At 34.5% G+C, this 22581-nt stretch overlaps 1 protein-coding gene across 3 annotated transcripts in view; it reads right to left on the bottom strand.

The window, feature by feature from the left end:
* DIP2 (disco-interacting protein 2) overlaps positions 1-22581 on the bottom strand; it is a 527750-nt gene that overhangs the window by 331239 nt on the left and 173930 nt on the right. For all 3 annotated transcript variants that reach the window (XM_073984060.1, XM_073984061.1, XM_073984059.1), the window contains one exon: positions 11041-11134. In XM_073984060.1, the coding sequence (XP_073840161.1) occupies positions 11041-11134 (94 nt within the window). The remainder of the gene's footprint in view (positions 1-11040; positions 11135-22581) is intronic.

Below are 22581 nucleotides of genomic sequence, written 5' to 3'. Positions count from 1 at the left end.
TTATTTTCGTTTTTCGTTATTTTTTGACCTTCTATCTCGCTTCCTTCAATTTCCTTCAATGTCCTTTATTTTAAGAGCCGCTATAAAAGTACCACAAGATGACGTTTTTAAGCTTCGAAATGTTCTGCAAAAATGTCGTTCAGAAAACTTTAGGTACGGCTGTCATTGACAACTAATCGATTTTGTCGCGTTTTCATAGTCATTTTTGACATTTACCCCTGTTTGCTCAGAAAAAACTGTGTTTTGTGTTTTTGTATGTTCTGTAACGAATATACAAAAAACAAAATATAGTCTTTTTCTGAACAAAAACAGGGTAAATGCACAAAACGACCACGAAAACGCGACAAAATCGATTTGTTGTCAATGAGAGCCGTACCTAAAATTTTCTGAGCGACATTTTTGCAGAACATTTTGAAGCTGAAAAACGTCATCTTATGGTACTTTTATAGCGGCTCTTAAAATAAAGGACGAAAAGGAAATTGAAGGAAGCGAGATAGAAGGTCAAAAAATAACGAAAAACGAAAATAATCCTCATTTGATTTGGCTGAAGAAATGTGATCTCTAAAATAAGCTAAGACAACAGCGGACAAAGATATAACGCTAATATCTGAGGGCTTATAGGGTCTCTAGCAAAATATTCATCACGTCATATCTCAAAAGTTCGACTCACGGCGGATCTGTCCTTCTGGGTTCTGTATATACTCACCAAAGGCTTTCATCCCCAAAAGGAATTTTCCACCCCCCAAAATTTCGGTTCACAGTGTAATCAATGTAAAATTCATATTATAGATAAGAATAATGTAAATATCAAAGTAAAATATATTGATAGAACGCATTAATAAAATGAATTAAAAAAATCTAAACCGGGCTAAAACTACACTTTTTTGCATTTATCAGGCCTTTATCTCAGAAACAAATAGGAATTTGGCCTTTGGCTGTCTTATGCAATATTGTAGCCCGAACCTAGTAGAATTTATCTTTTGAACATACCATATAAGAAAACTCCATCTAGGGCATCAAAATCGATAAAATATAGACAATTTTACATAATTTCTGAAATTCTGGTCAGTATCGGCTAAACTATTGGGAGTTGAACCAAGTAACCTTTTCCAAAAATCTTCCAAATAAAGTTCTCAACAATTTTTCAGAACATTCTGAAACTCTAAAATGATTACTTCATGTTGATTCAGCGGTATTTTGCATCATATCTTTTACAACACGTATTTCAAACACAGTTCACACCATCAGTTTATTCTCGTATTTCACCACATTATTTACATATTTATTAAATCGTCGTTGAAAAACGAGCTGAAAACAGCGGGATATAGGCATATTACAACAATTACATGTACTGAAGAGTTGTGTATTACATTCCAACGAAATCAAAATCAACGGTTTTGGAGATACGGTGCGAAAAGTGTACAAATTATGGCATTTTAAGATATATTTTGAAATTTGAGGTAAAAAATGGAGTTTTTCGAGTCCAGTATTTCTTTAAATATGTTATTTTTTCCTTATCTACAAATTTGCTTCAGAGGTCAGAAGAAGATTCGCATTGGTTTCAGAGATACAGCCCCGAATGTCTTAAAAAACTTAATATTTAGTCGTGTTTAGATGGGGCCATAAACTCCGAGCTGGATCTGACACAACAAAATCCAACTAGGGTTTCTTGTCGTTTGGGTCTGTATTTTTAAAAACTCCTCAGTTCAAATTGTTTGCACAAGATTACCTTAAAAATGTTGCACAGTGTAATACTACACCTTTTTCAGATGTACTTCGAAACATTTTAGTTGTAATTCGTAACATTTCATTTGTAATTTGAGAATTCCATTATTCCATCTGTAATTCGAATTATTCCATTTGAAATTCGAATTATTTTATTTGTAATTCGAGTCATTTTATTTGAAAATAAAAAATAATTTAAAAAATTATGTTTCAGTGTTTTATTTAGAAATGCACTTAAAACAAAAAAATAATTTGTCGCTTAGCCTCAATAAACATATTCTTTCTCATGATAGAATCTCTCAAATAAAACGCTTGCATTTAAATTATGAATGGTGGCAAAATTAAACGGCAAGCGTTTTATTTGAGATATTCTATCATGAGAAAGATTATGTTTATTGAGGCTAAGCGACAAATTATTTTTTAGTTTTAAGTGCATTTCTAAATAAAACACTGAAACTTAATTTTTTTAAATTATTTTTTATTTTTAACTTTTTAGTAAATAAATTTTTTTGACCACTGAGAACCCCAAATGCCGAATTACAGTCCATTTGAGCAGAAAATGCAGATTAAAATGCTTGAAATTGGGTGGTACCGTTATATGGAGGCTATATTAAACCTTGACCTACGTCCACAATTTTTAGTGGGGAAGTTCCTGGGCTATTGAGAACTCCAAATGTCAAGTTACAGCAAATTCGGGCTAAAAATGAAGACAAAATCTCCAAAATACCAGAAGTCGGGTGGTACCGTTATATGGGGGCTATAGGAAAAATGGACCCATATTGGTTTTGGTTTCATATTCATGTATTGTCATCTAAATCTGAAAAATGTGCAAAGTTTTAGTTCGATTGGTCAACTGCAACCGTGCTAAAAATCAGTTACCAGATTTTAAAAGGGGGTCAAGTTAGACACCTTAAAAACACTGTAAGAATGGACCAATATTAGTTATGATTTCATATTCATGTATTGTCATCCAAATCTGAAAAGTGTGCAAAGTTTAAGTACGAATGATCAACTGCAACTGCGTGAAAAATGAGTTACCAGATTTGAAAAGCAAAATACCGGAAATCGGGTGGTACCGTTATATGGGGGTTTCATATTCATGTATTGTCATCTAAATCTGAAAAGTGTGCAAAGTTTTAGTTCGATTGGTCAAGTGCAACCGTGTTAAAAATCAGTTACCAGATTTAAAAAGGGGGTCAAGTCAGACACCGTAAAAACACTGTAAGAATAGACCAATATTAGTTTTGATTTCATATTCATGTATTGTCATCCAAATCTAAAAAGTGTGCAAATTTTAAGTTCGATTGGTCAACTGCAACTATGTGAAAAATGAGTTACCAGATTTGAAAACCAAATTAGATAAAACACCGTAAAACAGTGTAAAAATGGACCAATATTGGTTTTGATTTCATATTCATGTATTGTCATTCACATCTGAGAAGTGTGCAAAGTTTTAGTTCGATTGGTTAACTGCAACTGAGTTACCAGATTTGAACTAAACACACACCAAAGCAATTAAATAAAACACTGTAATAAAAACAGGTATAAAATTCAAAAATATTTTGATTGTTTTTTCAAAATAGTCTGGCTTAATCCCATTGTTGTTGTTTTATTATTTTTAAAACAACTAATTTGTTAGTGGAAAAGGTTTGGCATTGTTCGCCAAGGGGTAAGGAAAGGAAGACTAGTTTCGATCCACGCCACTGGATCTCATCAGTTCCCTTGTTTCTTGTTTGTGGATATTCTCCACCGAAGTTATTTTTCAATAACTTCTTCAACAAGAAACTCTTTATACCCAAACATCAATCGTCAGCTCAAGTATAAAGGTGTACAAAGAAAAAACTTCGATGAGAAGTTTTTCTTTGACAACCTAACACAACTCCGACGAAAGTGTCTATGAAACAAACCAAACCTTTTTAACACTGCTATGTGTCGTCGAGTTTCGACGAATGCACATAACGAAATGTAGCTGGTAGCTTGTCGCATCCAACCACACAAACGGTGCCAGTGTTTCTCAAATAGAACATTGGTGGCGTCGTTTTTATTGGGATAGCTAATACAATTTTGTTTTTTTTTTTTTCAAAATAGTCTGGCTTAATCCCATTGTTGTTGTTTTATTATTTAAAAAACAACTAATTTATTAGTGGAAAAGGTTTGGCATTGTTCGCCAAGGGGTAAGGCAAGGAAGACTAGTTTCGATCCACGCCACTGGATCTCATCAGTTCCCTTGTTTCTTGTTTGTGGATATTCTCCACCGAAGTTATTTTTCAATAACTTCTTCAACAAGAAACTCTTTATACCCAAACATCAATCGTCAGCGATCTTCAAAGATATGTGTGACACCTACGGAATCAAGAAAACGAGGACAACGCCCCTTCATCCACAATCAGATGACAAGGTGGAAAGATTTAATCGCACCCTGGAAGAGCATCTACGAAAGGTAGTAGATAGCGGCCAAAGAGACTGGGATGAACATATTCCAAAATTCCTACAACAACGACTACCATGTAGAATTCTCTTCATCATTCTAGTTCTTACTTTACCTTTCATTAATGTGCTTTTGTTTGTTTTACCATAATCATGTAATTATCGTTTAGTTTGCTACTTCTTGTTATTTCTTGCATTTGTTTGTTGTTGTAATTTTGTCATTAGTGTGCTTGTCCACTTGTATTGATCTTCGCCCATGTATGTGAGTATGGTTGTTCGCTTAGGTGTTGCCAGATGTGTTCTAGAGGATTCTTGAACGAGGGGATTTTGAGATAAATACAGGTGGAACCAGCAACGGGGAGTTAGTTGTGTTTTAAGCGTTGAACTGAACAGATCGGTTAGAGAATAGCTGCGTGCTAACTAGAGACAAGCTGTGTGCTTAGTAATTAAAGTCGGTTCCAAATAAGTGTAATAAAGAAAATAAAGCATTGTAGAAACGTGATCTGAAACGAACCCTGTTTTATTTGGTACAAATCGTACTGGGGAATAAAACAACGTCTTCACGGAGATTAGTTAAATGTAATTCTGTAACAATATTGATATGTTCGAATGTATTCGAACGAATGCCCTTTCTAATGAATATGTAAGGAAAAACTAACACAGGTGTATATGTATTTGTATCCAATATTTTTTAATGATTTGGTATAATTAAAAAGTTCCAACGATTCTTTACTTAGGAAATTGTTTACGTATACTGACTTTGTGCTTTCATCGTCTTCAAACTACTTCTTAGAATCTATGAATTTACTTTTAGCACATTTTGTAGTGATTGACTTTCATAGTTATCATTCCTCTTTTTTAAGAAATATGCCTCTTCTAGGATTTGTTCGGTTATTTTCACTCCTACTGTTTCCGAGAGGGCAATAACAGTTTCAACAGCACTCTTATTTCCCATGTCACCAATTCTATTTAGACACAGTCATTTTTGACCCTTTGGTCGATTAATATTTTCACTGATAATTTTAATGTTTTAATTTCCGATTTTAGAATTTTATTTTCTTTCTCAGAATGTTCTATATTTTTTGCTTTAATATTTATACTCTCAGCAGTTCTTCGAATTTAGAAGACATGAAGTCAACTGATTCTTCAAGCCCTTCAATTTTCTCGAGTTTTTTATCTATACGTTTCAACTGTTCCGATATCGTTGCATCATTTTTTGGACGACCCTCACGACCATCGTTTTTATCGAATATCGGCCCAATTGAATTCATTAAACCAGTTTTTCATATGATGGCCCTTTATGGACATACAACAACAACGTAGTGCTGTCTAGCCCTCGTCTATAACATTTATTTCATAAAAATCTTCAAATATTAAATGTGAAATCGAGTAAAATATCAAAATGAATTTAGTGTCCCTAATTTTGTATAATACGTGTACATTGCTTTAGCTGTTCCAGAGATATGTGTTGCGAAATCGCCATATGGCCATAAATCTTCAAAATTTCGCAAACTTTGGCAATCTTAAATTCTATCAAAACATTTCAGGGGGGTCAGCCAAAAAAATCTGATATCGATTTTTTAAAACCACCCTAGTATCCAGTCATCAATTTTCCTACCTCAATATATTCACCAGAACAAGTGTATTTCTTTTTTAGAATATTAATTAGTTTGAATATCGATAAAGAATATATGGGAAATGTTGCAAATTCTTTCATATTCCATTTCAAAAAATTTAAAATTTTTCTTTTCGCGCTACATCAACGATTTTTGGTACACTCTCGCGAGCAAGTTTTTGGTTACGGACAAAATTAACAAAAAATTGACAAAATTTTATATGTAATTCTATTTTTTTCAATATATGTAGGTCAATTTACCCCCCAGCAAAATTAAATGGAAGTGAAATCATGATTTCACTGGTTCTTTTGCATGAGTGCGAAAGGAGTCGTGAAAGATCCGACCTTTTTCATCGAATTTTCATGAGTGCAATTGAAGTCGTGAAAGATCCGATCTTTTTCATCGAATTTTCATGAGTGCAATTGAAGTCGTGAAAGATCCGATCTTTTTCATTTTCATGAGTGAAATTGAAGTGGTGAAAGATCCGATCTTTGTCATAATATTATCATGAGTTTAAACAAATTGATATGTACCCGCACAATAAATTATCAAATACTCATGTACCCGAATAATTGTGTACTTGCAAAAGTAATTGTTAAAATGAAAATAAAAGTCAGTTGAAAGTGATCGATAGTGGCAAAATTTATATACTTTAATTAAAAATACAATGGAAATTGATATAAAACAAAAGAAAAATATATTTTGTGTTTGGAAACCTGTTTCGTTTTGTGGATATCACTATACAACACTGAAAATGCAAACAACTTCTAGTATGCATTTTTTGAAAGTACATATTTAGACTACAAAAATCCTAGTAGGGTTTTGTCCTGTCAGATCCAGTTCGGATTTTATGGACTCATCTAAACCGGGCTAAATCTACACTTTTTTGCATTTATCAGGCCTTTATCTCAGAAACGAATAGTAATTTGGCCTTGCTGTCTTTGGCAATATTGTAGCCCTAAACTAGTAGAACTTATCTTTTGAGAGAACCACATAAGAAAAACTCCATCTAGGGCATCAAAATCTATAAAATATAGAAAATTTTACGTAATTGCTGAAATTCTGGTCAGTATCGGCTAAACTATTGGGAGTTGAACCAGGTAACCTTTTGCAAAAATCTTCCAAATAAAGTTTTCAACAATTCTTTAGAACATTCTGAAACTCTAAAATGCTTACTTCATGTTGTTTCAGCTGTATTTTGCATCATATCTTTTACAACACGCATTTCAAACACAGTTCACACCAACAGTTTATTCTCGCATTTCGGATTTCACTACATTATTGACATTTTTATTAAATCGTCGTTGAAAAATGTACTGAAAACAACGGCATAGATGCATTTTACAACAATGACATGTTCTGAAGAGTTGTGTATTACATTCCAGGGAATATTTTTCCAAAATAAAATATTCAGAAACAATTAACGGTTTTGGAGATGCGGTGCGAAATGTATAAAAATTGTGGAATTTTTGCATATATTTTGAAATTTGAGGCAATAAGTGTAGTTTTTCGAGTTCATTATTTTTCCAAATATTTTATTCTTGTTCTTATCTACAAATTTGCTTCAGAGGTCAGAAGAAGATTCGCATTGGCTTCAGAGATATGGCCCCGAATTTCCTTAAAAACTCAATATTTAACCATGTTTAGATGGGGCCATAAAATCCGAGCTGGATCTGACACAACAAAACCCAACTAGGGGTTCTTGTCGTTTGGGTCTGTACTTTCAAAAAATCCTCAGTTCGAATTGTTTGCACAAGATCACCGTAAAAATGTTGCACAGTGTATTAAAAAGAAGTATGAAAAAGATCCGGTCTATAAACTACGAGATCTACCAGCCGACCAACACCGATATAGTAAAACATATCGAGCTGCAATTATTGGATTGGTTGGGCCATGTTAACTGGATGGATAAAGATGCCACCGGCATATGAATACGAGCCATTTGACGTTTTGCGACCCGAAGGAAGAACAAAACTCCAATGGAAAGATCAAGTTCAATATGATATCACAAAACATGGCATCCAAAGTTAGAGAAGCAAAGTAGAAGATCGGTAAAATAAGTATAAAAGAGACCATAACATGGTAACTATTACAGGATAAGTTTTTTTCTTTTGAAATAACATAACAGAATTCAAATTTATACTAGATTTCCCAAATGATTAGCTTGGTTCAGAGATTGACACAAAATTTATCGAATATTGGAAAAACGGAACCCCCCAAAGAAATATCTTGCAGCCATCGGAAGAGATAAATATGATATTGCAGATTAATATAATATATAATTTTGAAAATTACATACAAAATAAAGAAAAATAACATCTGGCGATACAAATCATCTGTGCATTGTATTCTTATTAACTCTACAAATTACATAATTGCATTGCAAATTTTATTTCTGATTGGCGAAAATCCGGATCCAAAGCATTGGTGCAAGAAGCCATGACAATGAACTGGTGCAAGAAACCATGACAATGAACTGGTGCAAGAAGTCATGACAATGAACTGGTGCACGAAGCCATGACAATGAACTATGCAAGAAGCCATGACAATGAACTGGTGCAAGAAGCCATGACAATGAACTGGTGCAAGAAGCCATGACAATGAACTGGTGCATGATGCTATGACAATAAACTGGTGCAAAATGCCATGACGATGAACTGGTGCAAGATGCTATGATGATGAACTGGTGCAAGATGCTATGACAATGAACTGGTGCAAAATGCTATGACAATGAATTGGTGAAAGTGTGTGTCACTCCCTTGTAAATGTCATTGGTGATTCACATAAATTTTTACCTATGACATGTCACTTGCACCCATGATTCAACTCATGACTTGTCATCGAACATTTTGCTGGGCCGTCAATTATAAAAAAATAAGTTTTAAATAAAAACTTCACGGGGAATCAAATGTGACCAAAATTGTAATTATGAAGAAGCTAAAACAAAAACGATCGAAATGAAATTACGGAATTGAAACCATTCCGATCGGAATCTGTGACACGCCTGTATATATGTAAACATTGCTAAAATGTGCAATTATTATGAAATGGATTCAAACCGGACATTGTCATAATGTGAAGAACGGAATGCATTTTACATGACTCTGCATGGACTGCTTCAAAAAAGCTATGCAATCACTACTTCAAATAGAGCAACTTCAAATAAATTTTGCTGGATAGTAAACATTCACTCGGTTTTGCTCCTCACTGTAGTAAATTCTGCCATTATTACTTAAGTAGCACAGTATGTTACGATTTGCTGTTTCAAGAAAAAATCTATGTGAACGTAACATATTGGTTCTCCACAAATTTTCAGTCGACATTTTTATAAAATATGGTCTAATATTCCACTTAGCATTATTGTAATCGCACTGCTTTAGTTTTTGAATATTGCACTTACTAAATTGGTAGAGGTTAGCTGATGGCCTTGTAGGCAATGCTTTGTCTTATTAACATTGTATTTAATACAAGTTAATATAATAAATAAGTAAAATAAATTTGGTAGATATTACATGAAAACGTTCATTAGTTCATTGTACACACCATCTTTAATTACACTGTGTGTAATTTTTTGTGTCATGGAAAATTAACCATATTCTGACACCGCAGCGTAATGGAAGACGAAAAATAAGAAGACACGTGTCTCGGCGTTTTTCCCTGTTACTTCGAGTTTCGCGGTTATGAGCCCGCAAAACCCTGAGGCCTTGATGTCAAAAAAGACCATTTTGTCAGGCTCATATCTTCTAAACCGCGAAGAATGTTGGTTTACTCGTGGAGGCAAAGTTGTAGCTCTCATCTTAAAGAATAATAATTGTGAAGACATAATATTCATTCAACCTTATCTTCAAGGTCAAAATCTTTAAGGTTAAGTTTCTGTTATAATTTTTTCTCAGATTTTGGCCTACAGATGTCAAACTGATCAATATTGTATTAAACAACCAACTACAAAAATGTACCTTAGATCTCAATAAACAACTTTCTAGAACATACGAACCCTGTAGAAATGGTTCTTAAAGGTCAAAATAGCAAAACAAATGCAATTTTTATTTTCTTTTTTCGGTTTCTGCTCCATAGAAATTAAACCATTAAAAATTCAAGAAAACATTCAACCACAATAATGTAGCGAATATATCAGTATACAACTTTGTGGAACATCAGAGCCCACTACGAACTGTTCTTAACGATCAAAATAGCAAAAAACTTTAGAAAATATCGATTTTTATACTTTTTTCTCCGATTCTGGTCCACAGATACCGAACCGTTCAAAATTCAAGAATACAAGCAACTACAAAAATGTACCTAAGATCTCAGTTAACAACTTTCTAGAACATATGAACATTCTAGGAGCGGCCCTTTAAGCTCAAAATTCGATTAGTTTTACTCATTCTTTCCTGGTCAGGTCCGTAAATAACAAACCTTTCAAATTTTCTAGAGTGTTGAACAGTTTGTTATTTCCAGACCTGAGCATTAAACATAATATAATTGTTAGTGAATTTTGAACATGAAGGACCGTTCCTAGAATGTTCATATGTTCAAGGAAGTTGTTAATTGAGATCTAAGGTACATTTTTGTAGTTGCTTGTATTCTTGAATTTTGAACGGTTCGGTATCTATGAACCAGAATTGGAGAAAAAAGTATACAAATCGAATATTTTCTAAAGTTTTTTGCTATTTTGACCTTTAAGAACAGTTCGTTGTGGGCTCTGATGTTCCACAAAGTTGTATACTGGTATATTAGCTACATTATTGTGGTTGAATGTTTTCTTTAATTTTGAATGGTTTAATTTCTATGGAGCAGAAACCGAAAAAATAAAATAAAAATTGCATTTGTTTTGCTATTTTGACCTTTAAGAACCATTTCTACAGGGTTCGTATGTTCTAGAAAGTTGTCAAAATCTGAGAAAAAATTATAACGGAAACTTGACCTTAACGATTTTGACCTTGAAGATAAGGTTGAATGGATTTTATGTCTTCACAATTATTATTCTTTAAGATGAGAGCTACAACTTTGCCTCCACGAGTAAACCAAAATTCTTAGCGGTTTAGAAGATATGAGCTTGACAAAATGGTCCTTTTTGACATCAAGGCCTCGGGTCTTTGGGGGCCCATAACCGCGAAATTCGAAGTAACAGGGAAAAACGCCGAGACACGTGTCTTTTTATTTTTCGTCTTCTATTACGCTGCGGTGTCGGAATGTGGTTAATTTTTTTCGTGTCGCACAGTGTTATATTTGCAACAAAATTGTTGTAAAGTGTGTTTTCTAAAATACTTACATGTTTTTGGAATGTCCATGTTATCTAAATAATCGCAACTATCCTTTCTAAATGGTGTAATCTGCGAATCACCACAAGATGATTCAGGTGGTGGCTGTAATTTGAGACAAAAAAAATAATAATTACATAGTGGACCGCAAAAAAATACATACAATGGGTTATAAAAGAAGAAACTTTCCATATTCCAACAATATTGTGAATATTTGGCTTTAGATTCCTCGAAGCCCTTGGGTTTCGTCAATATTAATAATAATAAAAACAACAGGTTTAATTTTGTCTTTGCTTAAAAAATACACAAAATTACCAATACATTTTGCTATAGGTTTCTGAGTACTTCAAAACTAAACCTTCGACATGATGATTACTTTGTATCCCCCGTGTTGCAATACTAAGTATGCCCGCCTTACATTCAGAATGTCTTTGTTCAGTCAAATTCGTCAGTTTAACGTTCGCAAATTGTTTTTTTTTTTTAAACGCTAATAAATATACTATTTGAATAATATTTTAGGAGAAAAAACCGAGAGATATACAACCTCCTCAGCCTTTGTGAATTGAAACGTTAATTTATTATAGAATTACGGAGACGCAACCAAAATACTTTTCGCCAATAATTATGTACATATTAGATATTTTAATATTTTGTGGCCCTTTTTGGACGTATGAACTTGCCACAAAAAATATTTTTTTTTCCTATTATTATTTCACTTGGGAACATAGGGCTTCTATAATAATTTCCATGTTAATCTATCTTGACATATTAATTTTATTTCATCGAAAGATTTATTTATTGTTTGTAAATCATTTTTAATGGTTCTCCTCCAAGTATTTTTTGGACGTCCGGGTCGACGGCTGCCATGTGGGTTCCATTCCAGGACTATTCTGGTGACACTGTTAGACGGTTTGCGCAGTGTATGCCCAATCCATTTCCATTTTCGTCTGATAATTTGTTGAAGTATTGGATCTTCCTTTGTCTGTCTGAAGAGTTCGTCGTTTGATATACACGCAGAGAAAAAAATATGTTTGATCCAACAATATTCCAAGAGCAAAATATGTATTGTTAACATATTGTTGGATTCCTTATGTAGTATTGTGAATCCAAAAATAGTTTGTGTCAACTGAACAATATTTCTCTCTTTTCTTCGAAAGTTTTTTCTCTTCTCTCGCTATTCGATGCCGTGTTGAAAAAACAATTTTGTTGAGTTGTGGTGTTTGTATGACGTGCTGCCTTTATCTTTGTTTTTGTGTGTATGTATACCAACTCCTGTTTTTATTTGTTTCTGTTTTGTTACATTCTTCTTCTTTATTTCATTCTTCTTTCCTTTTCATGTTTGTTATGGTGTTTAATTATTCCTGATGTTGTGGTGGCTGCTTGTAGCTTTTTGTTTGTCTTTGTTGTCAGCCAATGCAGCAAACCATGTATTGCGTTCATCAATGCTCGTAATATTATACGCGATATTTATATCAAAGTTGTGTGGAAAGTGTATATGAGAAGTATATACACTCAAATCAAAAAATTTAGTATCTGGTTTTCAGGGCTGACAATATGTTTTGTAAAAAATTTAGATTATGATTGTTCCTACAATCGGTATTGTTAACGATTTTTACAATATTGCTGAAATTCGAAAGTTGTTTTTGTTTTCTATGTTCGGAACAAAAGATGGTATTTTTGGATTTGGATTACAATGTTTGTACAAAACAAACACATTTTTGGAACCAAAATAGATATTTTTGTTCCAACAAAACCGAAAAATATTTTTTCTCTGCGTGTAGTGTTTGGCCAAAACACTTTCAGTATAATACAATTTGTGCGTCAAGCATTTGGTCATTAGCCAAGTCTCGGTGCCATACAGCAATGTTGATTTGACACAGCTATTAAAAAGTCAAAGTTTCGTATTTTTTGATATGTGGGCTGATTTCCACGTTCTTCTCAAGCGACCGAATACTGATCTGGCTTTGTTTATCCGACTGTTAACATCGTCGCTTACTCCACCATCTGCTGACATGATGCTACCGAGGTAGCAGAAGATTTTGACATATTTTATGGGATTATTGCCAATCATAAAGCTGTTTGCGCTAATATTATTTATTCGTATCGCATATGTTTTTTCAATGTTTATTTCTAGGCCGACAGTCTTTGCAATTTTAATGAGGTCGTCTAATTTGCTTTGCATTTGATTGAAATTGTGTGACAATAAGCATATGTCATTGGCATAATCAAGATCTTCCAACTGTCGGTCAAAGGTCCAATTGATACCTCTTTTTTTGGAATATATATAACATAATCTCATCCAAAACTGCTGCAAATAAAAGGGGGGAGAGGGGGCAACCTTGCTTAACGTTCGTATAGAAGGATTCGCTTGTGAGGCCGCTATGACGAACGTGGAGTGTGGTACTCTCGTACATTAATTTGATAATATTTATTATTTTCTGCGGCACCCCTTTTGCTGATTTATAGAGTCGAAAGCTTTTTTGAAATCTACAAATATAAGATACAGTGGAGTTTTCCATTCTATGGATTGCTCTATTATTATGCGCAGTGTATTAATTTGATCTAAGTAGCTTCGGTTTGGTCGAAACCCTGCTTGTTCGTCACGCAGAGACTTCTCTATGCTCTGCAATCTATAATTTAGAAGGATGGACATTAATTTGTAAACTGTGTTTAATATGGTTATGCCTCTCCAGTTATCGCGGACAGTTACATCATTTTTCTTTGGCAGTTTTATGATGGCTCCTTTCGACCATGTATTTGGAAATTGCTCATTTGCCCAAATGTCTTTTACATAATGTTCTAAAATTTTTGCTGATGCGGTGGGATTTGTTTGGAGTAGTTCGGAGGGTATGCCGTCTTCTCCTGGTGATTTATTGCGCTTTAGTTTTAATATAGCGTCTCTATCTCTTCTACGGTGGGCGTATGTATATCTATCGAAACGTTAATGGGGGTATTCACATTCAGATGAATAGGGAAATTTTCATTGTTGTCATGATCAATATTACTTATACGTTCGAAGTGTTGTTTCCAACGATGGATTTGATCCTCAGGATTACTGACTATCTGTCCGTTGGAATCTTTTAGCCCTCGACTAGCTCGTACACTATTGTTGCATAGTCGGCCTACCAACTGGTGGACTTTCCTGGCATCGTTCGCTCCTGCTGCAGCCTCAGCTTCGATGGCTATGTTTTCGATATATTTTCTTTTATCGGTTCTGGCTGCTTTTTTAACTGCTTTTGCTATTATTTTGTATTGCTGGTTGGTATTGACGTTTCCGAGTAGTTTTTCCTTTAGGGTTTTACTTTACTGTAGTAATTTCCAGGTGTTGTCAGATATCCAGATTTTTCTTGCTTCTTTCTTCCTGTATCCTATTTCCTTTTCCGCGATTGTTTTCAACGCGTTCAGTGTTTCCTCCCATGGTTTCTTGTTTGTGGGTATACATGTTTTTAGAAGTTCACTGACCATCTATCTCTTTTATCTGATTATTGTTATTAAGTATCTTCACATCGAGTTGCCTACCTATCTTCTTCGATTTACGTTTATAGTTATGACTGAGCTTTATTTTAATCGTGCCAATTAACAGTTCGTGGTCAGTGTCCATATCTGCTCCTCGAGTTGGTTGTAAAACTCGTCTTTTATTAAGGAGTCGGCATCCTCTGTCGGAGCGTAGCATTGTATAATGGAGACACATTTTTTTACGTTGCTTCGGAATCTTGCAGTGATTATGCGATCCGATATGGCAAGCCAGGAAATGAAATATGTTCGATTTTGTTTTGAGATTACTAATCAGGTTCCCTTCTTCAGTTATTAGTTCGTTACTTCCGTTCCATCGCACTTCACTGATACCTGTGATATCCAGTTTGAACTTAGCAATTTGAGCTTCTAATTGTGCTAGCCTTGATGGTTCCCGGAGCGTCCTTACATTCCATTGAGCGATTCTTATCCGTTTCCGTGTGCTTAAGGTCGTCATCATTATATATATATATATATAAAATATATATTTGGATTAAAGCTCAAAAGTGCTGCAGATGAGGTACCTGAATGGACCAACATTGTCAACATTGGAAGTGAATCTTATATTGGAAGTCATTTCTTTTCGATAGATATTTCGACCGACAGTCATTTCAGTTAGTCATCGTATAACTTAGAGCTTAGCTTTTGGTCCCCTATGTCAGGAAGCATTGATGTGTCCATGAAAAACAGGACCACAAGGAGTAGCATAGATATAAATTTTTAACGGATTTTCAAACAGAACCTAAACTGTACTTACATAAAAATGTTGAACTTTTGTGGGAGCGGTACTCTAAGGAGAATATTGATATGGACCAGTTTCGAAGTTATACTAAATTTCCCGGAGCGTACTTACATTCCATTGAGCGATTCTTATCCGTTTCCGTGTGCTTAAAATATATATTTGGATTAAAGCTCAAAAGTGCTGCGGATGAGGTACCTGAAGAAATGGACCAACATAGTCGACATTGGAAGTGAATCTTATATTGGAAGTCATTTCTCTCGATAGATATTTCGACCGACAATCATTTCAGTTAGTCGTCTTATAACTTAGAGCTTAGCTCTTGGTCCCCTATGTCAGGAAGCGTTGATTTGTCCATGAAAAACAGCACCACAAGGAGTAGCATAGATATAAATGTACTAAACTGTACTTACATAAAAATGTTGAACCTTTGTGGGAGCGGTACTCTAAGGAGAATATCGATATGGACCAGTTTCGATGTTATACTAAATTTGGAGAAAACACTAGGAGATGGCCGACATGGCCCTTCTACGAACTTAACCCTTTGTGGCCTGTGGGCAATTTTTCATGTTTGTGTATGCGTATTTCCCAAACCCTTTGAGATAATTGTATATACTAAGTGGGTGTCGGTAGGTTGATTTAAGAATAATAAAAAATTGAAATTATTTTTAAATTAATAGCTAGAAATATTTTAGTGATTTTATAAAATGCCGTTAAATGTAAAACGAATTGAATAATTGCAGCCAAAATTTTTTGAGAAATCTTATTTAGATGTTGATCTAACAAAATAAAAAAAAAAAAAAACAAACATACAATTTACAGTTCCAATCAGTAGTTATAAATTTTTGAAATTTGGAAGTTATCTGTGGGCAACATTGGGCCATTGTGGTAATAAAGTGGTTACATTTGTGGAAGTCGAAAATACTGGTTAGTGGTATTCAATGAAATACAAAGGGTCACTGAGACATTCGGACTTGTGAAGAATGTTGTATTTATAATATTATTCGAAGAGTGGACTTGAATTAAGAGGAGATTGACACATTTTTTAGTGAATATACATATTACATATTAGGAATTTGTAAGATATCAAGCGAATATCTGTTCGAATATCGATGATGCTATTTTTTATGTATTGGATGAAGGGCAATATTATCAGGATTAGAGTCTTCATACAAAACAGAAAATATTTCTCAAACGCTTCACTCTGAAAAATCTCAATATGAGCATTTCAAGTTATATGAACACCACCATATACGTCAAAATTGACTAATTTGTGAACTATATATCATAAATATAGATCAATTTTCCATTCAATTTCCATCAATTTTCCTCTAGAATTAAACAATCTCACCAGTTTACGCTTTTCCACATCATGAATAATAAAAAATGTAACGATAATACAAAGACTTAAGAAACAAACTTTGTTCATTTTTATAACCACAATGGCCCGATGCACAGTGGTCCCACTTGTATGGAAAAGAGTGCCAAAAATAGTTCTAATCGAGCTACGGCCTCCAAATTTTAAACGTAGGTTTTTAACAGGCCAAGAAGATAGAAAACCATTTTAGTGGATGCAGGTCCATATTTGGGTATAGCTCCCATAAAAGGTACCACCCGATTTGTGGTATTTTGACGGTTTTGGCCAAATTAACCAACCGATTTGGATGTAATTTTGCATTTTGAGTTCTGAGTGAATAAACTACCTCCTTGCAAAAAATATTCAATATAGGTCCACGTTTAGGTATAGCCGCCATATAAACGTACCTCCCGATTTTCGGAATTTTGACGATTTTACGGGCGTGGTGTAAGAGGAATAACTTTGCGGGTGGCAGATGGGGGCAGCTGGACTTTTTTTAATCGTAAACTAGGGACTTTCCCCTGTATTCCAAAAAAAATTTAGAGACTCACAAATGCTCACAACATTAGCAAAATTCAACATAAATTAATAGTAATTGTATTAAAAATAGCAAAAAAAGTCATTTATTAAGAATTTATTTTTAATGAGGTTAGAAAAAGAATTATGAATTTGTTTTTTGGTAAAATGCCATCACCTATAAGCTTCATTTTGAAAATTGCACATTTACCTCTCCAATTTTTTATAATTTTACTCATAACCTACGAATGCTTTGCGGATGTATTTTTTGTTTTTAATGCCTCACATACAAATCACAACTTCTTCGACTTAATTTGGCGTATAACCGCTTTAAATTTACAAAAATAAGGCTGGATGTTAAAAATTTGATATGTGTAGAGAATATTTATTTCAATCGCAATAAAATTTGTCGCCATCAATTTTTCGATTTTTGTCCACGGGCGGAACCACTGTGCGATGTTGCCCACAGGCAACATTTGGTACCTCCCTAACCGCAAGGAATTTATACGAATTTTTTGCATAAAGGACTTAATTTTGCGACTACAAAAAAAAACATTGTTCAACAACATCCCATACGGGACAAGGGAGACTTCTCTCATATCAATGAGTGCACCCCGATTCATATTTAGCTCAATGATATGGGACCTACTGTTTATCGCCGAGTCCGAACGGCGTGTCTTAAGACACCACTTGTAGAGAAGTTTTACAAGGCTAAAATACTCAGGAAATGTCGCCAACTCGATAATCTGGACACTCGTTAATCCGGACAACGCGGTAATCCGGACAACGCGGTAATCCGGACACCAGATTTTTTTTACATTGTAGACTCTGTAATCCGGACATCATATATTTTTCTTACCTCCATAATCCGGACATCAATATGTTTTACTATCTTGAGCATTAGATTCTTTTTTACTTCATTGACGTTTTCTTTCTTAACAGTAGCAATTGGTGTATAAATAAGAAAAATTTAGTTTTTCTAAGTTTTCGGTCCAAATCTCGACTTTCTAGATAGCCACTGTTAGCTCAGCTATACTGTCTATATATAATTAACTATTTGAAGCTGTCCAATGATTTTCCTAAGCAACAATATTCAAAACATAGTGTTGGGTAGCGTAGTTCCCCGAAAATCGATGATTCGTGTGCATTTCCTCTAAAGGAATTAGTTCATGTAATGAATTCCAAAGATATTTTACCAAGAAATGTTTAAACAAGTGAGCCAAGGCTATAGTCGGTTCTGGGCTGACTATGTGATACCCTACACCACTACCCCTGTTCATAAGCTTTTGACTAATAAAATTCAAAATATTAAAATTGGGATAGCTTAGCGCCTTTGCTCTGAATGTCTCCATTAACACATGTCAATTTTTTTGAAACGCATTTAAGTGCTCCGACAGTACAACCCAAATAACAAATGGAAAAGTGGGATGTATGCCAACCATCAATAGGCTTCTTTCTCTGTTAGACCCCCATAAACCCCCAAAATTTCGTGAGGATCCAATCAAAATTTCGTAGTGTGATTGCACAAAAATGGAAAAAGGGATGCATTACCGACTATTGCGATATCTCTGTTGTTTGACCACCTATTACAACCTACTTCACATCGTTGTAAAGGTGATCTTTTCCTTGCCAGGTGTTGCTTTCGATATACATACCTCCTACAGAAGGGAGATATTAACTTTGAAATAAAACGTTGGTCTTTCTTCCTTTTTTTGTCACATTCCGATCCCTGAATAATATCCGACCATTATCAAAAATCAAAAGGTTTTTTCCTCTGTAGGACCCGCAATAACATCGTGACGATACAATTAAAATTGCGACCTGTAGCGTGATTTCCAAAAAAGTGGAAAAATGGGATGTATTACCGACTATTGCGATATCTCCGTTATTTGGATACCTACTCCAACCTGCTTTACATCATTGTAATGATGGGATTTTTACTTTCATTGTCAGACTTTGCTTTTGGAAGGTCCCGAACCAAAGCTGTGATATTCGTCATTATTATTAAAATCGCAAAAATGAAAAGTTGTGTTCTATCAGCGGCTTTTGCGATATCTGTGTTGTTTGACAACCTACGTAACATCGTTGAAAAGGTGATATTTTCTACTTTCATTAGCAGGTTTTGCTTTTGATATACCCCTTTTAGAAGCGGAGATATTCGATTTGAAATAAAACGTTGACTTTTGCTCCAAATAAGTTTTTTGCCCATTCCGACCCCTGAATATTATCCGACCATCACCAAAATCAATAGGCTTCTTTCTCTGTAGGATCCCCATTGGCCCCCAAAATTTCGTGACGACCCGATCAAAATTGCGACCTGTAGCGTGATTACAAAAAAATGAAAAAATGGGATGTATTGCCGACTATTGTAATATCTCGCCAACCTACTTTGCATCACTGTAAAGATGGGATTTTCTACTTTCATAGTCAGACTTTGTTTTTGGAAGATCCCCAACCGAAGCTGTGATATTCGTCATTATTATTAAAATCGCAAAAATAAAAGGTTGGGTTCTATTAGCGGCTATTGCGATGTATTCATTGTTTGATCACCTACGAGAACCTACTTTGCATCATTAGAAAGGCGATATTTTCTACTTTCATAGCCAGGTTCTGCTTTTGGTATACCCCATATTGAAGCTGAGATATTCGCTTAGGAAAAAAACGTTGTATTTTTCTCCAAATAAGTTTTTTGCCCATTACGACCCCTAAATATTATTCGATCATCACCAAAATCAATAGGCTTCTTCATCTGTGTGACCCCCATTAACCCTCAAAATTTCGTGACGATCCGATCAAAATTGAGACCTGTAGCGTGATTTCCAAAAAAGTAGAAAAATGGGATATATTACCGACTATTGAGATATCTCCGTTATTTGGTCACCTACGCCGACCTAGTTTACATCGTTGTATAGATGGGATCTTCTACTTTCATAGCCAGGCTTTGCTATTGGAAAGTGAACTGTGATATTCGTCATTATAATTAAAATCGCAAAAATGAAAATATGGGTTTTCTTTGCGACTATTGTGATATCTTCGTTGTTTGATCACCTACGAGAACCTACTTTACATCATTAGAAAGGTGATATTTTCTACTTTTATTGTCAGGTTTTGCTTTTGGTATACCCCTTATAGATGCTGAGATATTCGCTTTAAAAAAACGTTGTCTTTTAATCCACATAAGTTTTTTGCCCATTCCGACCCTTAAATATTATCCGACCATCATCAAAATCAATAGGCTTCTTCCCCTCCGGGACCCCCATCAACATCCAAAATTTCGTGACGATCCGATCAAAATTGCGACCTGTAGCGTGACTACAAGGTTTAGATGGACAGACGGACGGACGGACTGACGGACGGACACACATAGCCAGATCGACTCAGCTCGTCGAGACATTCATTTTGGTATATATAAGTATAGGTCTACGACCATTATTTCGATGCGTGATTTCCAAAAAGTAGAAAAATGGGATGTATTACCGACTATTGCGATATCTCCGTTATTTGGTCACCTACGCCGACCTAGTTTACATCGTTGTATAGATGGGATCTTCTACTTTCATAGCCAGGCTTTGCTATTGGAAAGTGAGCTGTGATATTCGTCATTATAATTAAAATCGCAAAAATGAAAATTTGGGGTTTCTTTGCGACTATTGTGATATCTTCGTTGTTTGGATCACCTACGAGAACCTACTTTACATCATTAGAAAGGTGATATTTTCTACTTTTATTGTCAGGTTTTGCTTTTGGTATACCCCTTATAGATGCTGAGATTTTCGCTTTAAAAAAAACGGTGTCTTTTAATCCACATAAGTTTTTTGCCCATTCCGACCCTTAAATATTATCCGTCCATCATCAAAATCAATAGGCTTCTTCCCCTCCGGAACCCCCATCAACATCCAAAATTTCGTGACGATCCGATCAAAATTGCGACCTGTAGCGTGGTTACAAGGATTAGATGGACAGACGGACGGACACACATAGCCAGATCGACTCAGCTCGTCGAGACATTCATTTTGGTATATATAAGTATGGGTCTACGACTTTCGATGCGTTACAAACTTTTTGGCCAAAACCAACTTATAATACCCTCCCCACATAGTGGTGTAGGGTATAATCATTTAAAACGCTGGGATTAATACTTTAGTTTAGTGAGGAAATGAGTAGAGACCTTATATAGGAATTTCAACAAAAAACAACAATGGTGCCTTTTATTTTCTTTCTTTGACATTCAAAATCATTGGTAACTAAGGATTGTTGTATATCGTCACCATAAATGCCGGAAGACGTAACCCACAAAAATAAAACTTTACAGGAGAAGCAAAAAACGTTATAAAATTAAAACGGTGTTATAAAATAACGAAAAATTTTAGTATCGTGTTTTAAGACAGAAAAGAAATATATTTTTTGAAAAAAAATTACATTTTTTTCCAGAATGTTAGAAGCTGTGTGGGTTACGTCTTTTGGTATTGTATTTTTCTGAAATACTAAAAGACGTAACCTACAATTTATTGAGTATACATTTGAAGAAACTAGTAAAAATGAAAAATTATAAACAAATTAGGACTGGTTTATTGGCCTACGCGGTTAAGCGAACTTTAAACTAGCCATCTGACAGTGTTGGGTTCAATTCCCAGTCTTGACGTTGATATTTCAATGGAACACAATTAGGTGAACTGTTTATTCCAATCATCACTATAATTACTTATAATTTCAATTGTATTAGACGATATTAAATCTGGAATATTATATTTATTGTTGTATTTAAGTCAATTTATTGACAGAATATAGTTCATATAAATTAAGTGATCTGTAACAGTTTAAATGTAACTTTTAATTGTCATAAGGAATGTTGTCATAAAAGTAATGACAATCACTTGGAATTAAGCGTTTTAAGTCTTGCAGGTGTTGAAATTTCTTTCTTGAAACTTTTAGCCTTTGTGTGTACATCTGAGGAGGATTCACTGCCTCAAAATTTGTCGGACTTCTCTATGGTAGAATCTGCTACTCGTCTTTGATATCAAGTTTAAAAAAGATTATACTGCTATGATCAAAAGCCAATGCTCGCAGTGACTGTAGGATTTCCTGCCTTTTTGTATAATCCAAACCAATACAGAAAATTTGCGTTTTTGTCTGGACCTATTCGATTATTACAATCAGTTGATCTCTATTAAACCATGGGTTAGTTGACCAGACCATCTTTTGCAAATTTACAGCCTAATCGTATCCGTATTTAAAGAATACATCTTTGTACTAGAACGACGTGAATTTTGACCATTTACACGTTTTCGTATCAACGTCTCAAATTTTGAACATTTCCGTTCGTTCTTTCTCTTGGAAAAATGAACAATATCGGGACGAGCATTGCCTTCCGAATAACCACTTCCTTTTGTCCGGTTAACATATTGTTTTCCATACGTGCGTTTTAGA

The sequence above is a fragment of the Musca autumnalis genome, unplaced genomic scaffold, assembly GCF_047663935.1.
Source record: "Musca autumnalis isolate F117 unplaced genomic scaffold, ASM4766393v1 scaffold_4, whole genome shotgun sequence".
NCBI lineage: Eukaryota > Metazoa > Arthropoda > Insecta > Diptera > Muscidae > Musca > Musca autumnalis.
This window is presented reverse-complemented; position numbering and strand designations above follow the sequence as displayed.